A 6,631-nucleotide genomic window follows, 5' to 3' on the forward strand; every position below is an offset into this window, starting at 1 on the left:
GGAGCACAGGGCTAAAAACTTCTCTAGTGCCTCCTCCAAGCCCCTCCAGACTCAAAGTGGGAGCATAGAAATGTGAGAATGGTGAGGAGGATTTGGAAGAGCTGAGACACGCATTGCACATCCTGGAGTAAGTCAGGGAGTCCAGAATGATATCTCAATAGGCTGGAGCTTGTGCTTTGCACATAGAAGTTGTGGGTTCAATTCCTAGTCCCCCAAGTCCCTATGTATAAACAAGGAGCCAGGAGGTCATCGATTCAGCCAGTGCAGGAGTACAGGGGGGTCATAAGTCTGAAAAAATAACAGTAAGTGGCTGGAGAGGTTGTACAATGGAGAGGGCATTTCCCTTGCAAGCAGCTGACATGGCAGCCCAGATGGTCCCCTGAGCCGACTGGGAGTGATCCTTGAGCACAGAGCCAGGAGTAGGTAAGCCTTGGGCACAACAAACAAACAGAACAACAAACAGAAGAAAAAAAAGTGAAAAACTCATTTCTCCCCTTCCCCCCTCAATAAAAGCAGGCAAGTTGCAAGTCACTCTCTTTATTCACTCTCTGGGCATTTTGGGGGCAGGATCTTGGGCAACAGTGCTCCCAGGGAGAGGGAAATGGGGGCACTAGTTGGAGGGGTGGAAGGTGCCTCGTGGGTTCCATTGCATGTCACGGATGCGGCGCACTGACTGCACCTGGGGGTGAGGAGCCCCAAAGTCAGTGCTGTCCTTGTAGTCCCCCTTCTCCAACAGGAACTGCTGCCCTCGGTAGCCGGGGTACTGGTAACCGACCCACCTGCAGGGCCAGAGATGGAGTGTGGGGAGACACAGGAGAAATGGCTAGAAACAGGGGGCTGGCCATGCCACACTTCCAGGATGATAAGCCAGAGCTCTATCCCCTTACCACCTCTGCTTAGGACCTTAAAAAAAGGGGCTAGGCCTGAGAGGGGGCGATCATTTGATCACTCAAATTAGCACTAAAATTGGCTTTTGTCCTCTCCTACCCCAATGCTCATTCTAGCTGCAAGACTTCTCAGAGGCTCAGGAGCTCTGGGCCAATCCTGCATCCCCCACACCTGTGTTTTCCCGCCTTTCTACACCTGCACCTGTCCACACACCTGTTCTCACACCTGTCCTCACGCATGTCCATGCTAAAAACAAGGTTCAGCCCTGTTTTCCTAACCTCGCCACACCTGCAGGTAGTGGTGGACGCATGCAGCTATTGGGGTTTCTCTCTCTCTCAGTCTTTGGAGCCCAAGATGAAGTCTGTTTTCTCTGCTCCAAACACCGCCCAGTTCTGGCCAACGAGGACCAGGCTGGCCAGCCCCAGGGGACACCTCTGTGCTGCCCCCATTTCTGAGCTCCAGCCAATCTCGATTTGTAGAGTCCTCAGACTCCCCTTCTCCTAGCACACATAAGGCCTACCTGCCAGGGACCCCAGCTCCTCCCTCCCACACACTGAGCCTCAGTTAGGATCCTGATCTGGGCAGCTCTAGTCGAACCCATGAGGGAAGGAGAATGGGCGTGAAGAAACTCAGGGGCCTGTGGATGCACAACCTTGCATGTGCTTTGCAGCTTGAGAAATGACCCTCCCTGGGGCCAGAATAACTGGCTGATAACAGTTGATAAACTGGTTCTCTGGGTAGCACAGAGTCCTGGGTGTGACAGTTGCCAGCATCTATCCTGGGTCTCCACATTGCTCAGGGGTTCCGGGACCAACCATGGTACGTTAGAGTGTTGTATTGGCCTCACAGGATGGTGTAAAGTGCTACCCTGCTGTGGAGACACTACCCAAGTGCACAACACACACACACACACACACACACACACACACACACACACACACAGCCTTAGACTTTTCTGTTTTTCTTCTTGGTTTTGGGGTGGCACCTAGCTTTGCCCAGGGCTTCCTCTTGGCTCATTGCTCAGGGAATCACACCTGATGGGGTTTGGGGGACCGTAAGGGATGCCAGGAACTAAACTGTCAGCCACGTGCAAAGCAAGCGCCTTCCCCACTGTCCTATTGCTTTTGTCAGGCTCCAGATTTTGCAAAAAGAAATTCCCCAGAGTGGATGGCCACAGGGAGGGAATGTGCCAAAGGCAGCTAATTGGTCCTGGGAAGCAAGGTCTCCCTGTGTTAGCAAAGTACTCGAGTCAAGGTGGGGGTCAAAGGCCAACGTGATCCTCCCTGCCCTCAGCCTCGTCAGGGTGGTTGCACCCATCCCACTCCTTCTTGGCAACCCTGGTCTGTGCAGCCGAACTGAAGGTCAAGCTCTCTCACATCCAAACTGCTGGGATGGGATGGGTCTGACAGTGGAAAGACATTTGCCTTATACCCGGCAGACCCAAGTTCGATCTCTGACATCTCATATGTTTCCCAGAGCACTGCCAAGTGTGGCCACAAAACCCAAAACAAATAAACAATAAGCAGCTGGGACTGTTGCCCCTCAGACAACTTTGACTCCCTCCAGGGCACTAAACCCTCGCCTGGAAGGTGATCCTCACGCTCACCCAGGCCCAAAGAGAAGCAAGGATCTGGAAGGCCTCTGGGCACAGGTGCAGAACTCAGGGCTCAGTGCTCAGTATGCTGTCTGGGCTGTACTCACGTCCCACCAAGCACCCGCACTGACGACACCTTCTCCTGGAAGCCGTGGGCGTGGAGACTGGGCACATCGTCACCCAGCACCTCCATCTTCTTCCCCGTGAAGTTGGGGTTCTCATAGAGGATGATCTTGTGCTCTTGGCTATCCTGCTGGCACGCAATGGGTGTGGGCAGAGGACGAAGGGCAGGGTTGGCTGGTTCCTTAGCTCCTGAATCTGAACCCTCCCTCTAATGCTTAGCACCTGTTGGTTCTTTCCCTTTGGGGGAGGGGCAACACCCAACAGTGCCCAGCGCTCACTCCTGGTGCTGTGCTCAGGAATCCAGGTCGGTCTCATGCCAGGCAAGCAAGCAGACTGCCTTCTGGGCTAACACGCTGACCCAAAGACATGCTAGATATTTACAAGGACCAAAAGCAATGCTCTGAGGTGCATTTGATTCAGTGATGTCATCTTGCTTTTCATGACCTCAGTTTTCCTCCCCCCTTTCTTTTGGTTTTTGGGCCACACCCAGTGGCGCTCAGGGGTTACTCCTGGCTCTTCGCTCAGAAATCACACCTGGCAGGCGCAGGGACCATATGGGATGCCGATGATCGAATCAGGGCCCATCCCAGGTCAGCCATGTGCAAGGCAAACAACCTACAGGCCCCCTCTCCCTTTTAAAAGTAAACAGTAGAGGGACAGAATATTACAGGTCCACATATAGTACAAAATAGTACACCAAAAATAGTAAAAAAAAAAAAAAAAAAAAAAAGGACAACAGGTGGCCTTACACATGTTTGACCCAAGTTTGATCTCTGGCATCCCATATGGTCCCCAGAGCACTAGCAGCAGTGGTTCCTGAGCACAGAGCCAGGAGTAAGATCTGACACTGGGTATGGTAAAATCAAAATAATAATCATTACAAAGTGAGTAGCTGCCATGGTCGACACATGTACACATATATGTGTGTGCTTCTGATCAGTGCTTGCAGGATTTTGACTTTCTTTCATCTCCCATCTTTTACCATCCTGTTCTTGAGCCAGTTTTCTGAGTCATCTCCTCCCCATCTCCGTGAATACTGGAAGCATTTTGGCATAAGAGAAAACGAGGCACAGAAAGGAAAAGATACTTGTTCAAGGACACACAGCTATAAATGTCAGAGGCAGCAGAGGAATTCAGGTGTGCTTAATGCTAAGTTCAGGGTTCTCTAATCTACTGGGCTTGGGAGACAGCTAGTTGGGACTGGAAGATTTGGGGGGATGAACTGAGTATTGTTGGTTCTGATCCACTGAGATTAACTACCTATTGTTGGCTCTACAGTCCACAAGTTCAAGACTCAAGATCTGAGAGGTACTGAAAAGCTGTGAACAGGGCTCAGAGGCCAGAACTGTCTTCTTCCTTTCTCCCTCCTTCGCTTCTTCCTCTCTCCTCCCCCCTTCTCCCTCCTTCATTGCCCCCCCTTTATCTCTTCCTCCTTCTCTCCCTTTTTCCCTTCTCCCATGCCTGAGCATCGAACCCAGGGCCTCACACATGTTAAGCAAGTGCCCTAAGCGGGACTGTCTCTAGCTCACTCTCAGAGATTCTCTCTGTGTTGACCTCAGCTGAGGTTCTTTGAGCTTTAGCTCAAGGCAGGAAACCCATCCACGCTGATAACCAAGTCCACAGCGCCCTGTGCCTGGAGCCTTTCGCAGTTTTGTGACTGGCCCCCCAGTGGGTTGCTCTCAAGTTAAGTATGTCCCAGGTAGCAATAACCCCATTTTACAAAGAGAGGAAACAGACTCAAGGAAGCAAGACGACTGCACAGGCAGGAAGGCCCTGCCAAGGGAAGGGGCACAACAGAGTCAGGGTAGTTTCCCGGCTAGACCCGGGGGGGGGGGGGGCGGCAAGGGGCTCACCATTTTGACGGGCCTCAGGGAGCTGAGGGAGTCGGTCCTCCGGCTGCTGGTCCAGGCGTCCCAGCGCGGGAACTCGCCCTTCTCCAGCACGAAGTGCTCCCCCTTGCAGTTGGCTTGTTCATAGCCTACCCAGCTGCAGTGGAGAGGGAGAGAGGGAGTAGGGAGAGAGGGAGGGAGAGCACGGTGAGCAGAGAGAGGGGGAGGGAGGGCATGTGGACAGGGCGGGGGACAGGTTCAATAGAGCCTCCTTGGGGGGGGGGGGCTGAGCTACTAGCTGCCCCCATTCACCCTTGCCATGTTCATCCACATACTGAGAGTACAGACTCACAAACTCACACTTCACACACACATATGTACACAACTGAACAGATTCATACACATTCATATGCACTCCTAGACTCACTCACTTCCCTTTCTCACTCTCTCCCCACACACATACAGAGAGTCCAGGAATGAGACCCACCCCCCCGCCCCCCCCCCCACTCACGGGCCGGCCTGCACCAGGATGGATCCCGCCTTCTCCATGCCTGTCTCCTTCAGGCTGGGGCAGGGCCCGCTGAACTCCTGCGAGTGGCCTTGGAAATTCTCCTGTTCAAAGATGATGATCTGCAAAGGGGAGCAGGGGCCCCGTCATGGTGGCGCGAGTGCAGGGAGTCTTCGATTGCCTCAGGGAGGCTGGCAGGGTCCACCCACAGCCCAGCCCTTGGTGAACCAGCAAGAGCCCGTGTTTCACCTCCACGAGCCTGTTTCCCCTTTTGTAAAGTGGAAACTAAACACAGAACCCAGCTCCTCGGGATGTGAGGCCTGAGAGCAGGGGGTGCGGAGAGTTTCGCAGTGTTTGCTCTGGTGTGGGGGTCACAGCAGCAAAGGAGGCTCTGGCTGCAAGTCCCGAGCCAGAGCCAGAGCCAGGTCCCAAAGAAGTAGGAAGCGGGCGCTGGAATGGGCATTCACGGCCCAGCCCGGCCCATGGTGTCTCCTGAGATCAGGACTTTGCCATCTCTGCAGGCACCAGGATCTTGATAAATGAGGCTCTGTGGCAAGCAGCGTGTGCCCAGAATCTAGCAGAGCCTTGTCCCCTGAGCTCCCTGATCTCTTATCTGATGATTCCTGCTTCGCAGCTCTCCAAGTCACAGATCTACTTCCTGGATTAATTGTTTGCCCTCTTGCAAACAAGCCCTCTAGAGACAGGACCAGGGGTCCCCTGCATCAGCTTCAGCATCCCGGCCGGGGAGTCCCTCATCAGAGACCCAAGGGCCCATCCAGGCTGGGTCCAAGCCCAGGGCCCCCTGCAGCGGTGGCGAGTCAAGATTGGCAGCAGATTGCAGGTGCCAAGTGCTTCTGCCAGGCAGTTAAGTCTGGAAGGAGATGATGTGGTGGGGACGTTTGGATCAGCCTAGAAATTGGGGCTTCCTCACTCTGACCCTCACCTGCTGGCCCTTCCTTTGACTATCCCCGCTCAAAATGGAAAAAAGTGAGGCTCAGAGAGGAGACGCACGGGTCACGTGGCCAGAGAGAAGTCGAGAATGACCTTCACCTCCCATCCAGAAGGCCCTCATGGAGCCCACCCCAGACATAGGGAGCACCAAGGCCCTTGAATTTGTGGGGAAGGTGTAGGCAGGAAATTCAAGTTTCAAAGGCTGGAAGCTGTCACCAAGATTCCAGACCTGCAGGTCATGGGCCGGAGCCTATTAGGGGGCTGTGGGGAAATTGAAGCCTGGGATCTGACAAGGGCACCCCAGGATGGGGAGAGAACAACCCCAGAGCACACAGAGAGGACCCACCTTGGGGCTGAGAGGATGCCCCTTGCCTGCAGGGTTCTGGTGATCAGAGGCCATGGTTGAAGGCTCTGGAAGAAAACACGAGACAGCAGTGAGGTTGGGTGCTGGGTCTTCTCTTTAGGCATCTATTGCCTTTCATCTCCCAGTTTCAGGGTGTCTTAGAGCTGGGAGCTCAGCAAGGAGAGGCCTAAATTTCATTTCTTTGTGTCCAGCTTAGCTCCACAGGGCAAGGAGGCTCATGAAAAGGCGGGGACATGACACAGCTTAAGGGGAGAGGTCCATGGGGAACTCTCCCCCTCAGATCCAGATAGCCCGGGGGATGTGGGCTTTACACACAGCCTCCTGGTGGAAGAAAAACTGGAGCAAAGACAGCAGTGCTCACTGGCCTGTGGGGC

General features: G+C 54.0%; 1 protein-coding gene across 1 annotated transcript; it reads right to left on the reverse strand.

Annotated features, from left to right (window-relative positions):
• Positions 1-610: 610 nt before the first annotated feature.
• On the reverse strand, positions 611-6,293 carry LOC126030651 (beta-crystallin B2). Its single transcript, XM_049788874.1, has 5 exons — positions 6,240-6,293; positions 4,946-5,064; positions 4,459-4,591; positions 2,590-2,732; positions 611-779 (listed from the first exon to the last, which is right to left on the reverse strand). Exons 1-5 carry the CDS (start codon positions 6,291-6,293, stop codon positions 611-613), a joined length of 618 nt encoding a protein of 205 aa, XP_049644831.1.
• Positions 6,294-6,631: the final 338 nt, after the last annotated feature.

The sequence above is a fragment of the Suncus etruscus genome, chromosome 15 (genome assembly GCF_024139225.1).
Source record: "Suncus etruscus isolate mSunEtr1 chromosome 15, mSunEtr1.pri.cur, whole genome shotgun sequence".
NCBI lineage: Eukaryota > Metazoa > Chordata > Mammalia > Eulipotyphla > Soricidae > Suncus > Suncus etruscus.

What these genes read in the sequence shown, in the direction of transcription:
- LOC126030651 (XM_049788874.1), bottom strand. Translation starts at nt 6,293, where the DNA reads ATGGCCTCTGATCACCAGAACCCTGCAGGCAAGGGGCATCCTCTCAGC. An exon ending in CCCTGAGGCCCGTCAAAATG is followed by an intron (nt 2,733 to 4,458) that starts GTGAGCCCCTTG and finishes GCGTGCCAGCAG; the next exon opens with GATAGCCAAGAGCACAAGAT. An exon ending in GTGCGGGTGCTTGGTGGGAC is followed by an intron (nt 780 to 2,589) that starts GTGAGTACAGCC and finishes CTGGCCCTGCAG; the next exon opens with GTGGGTCGGTTACCAGTACC.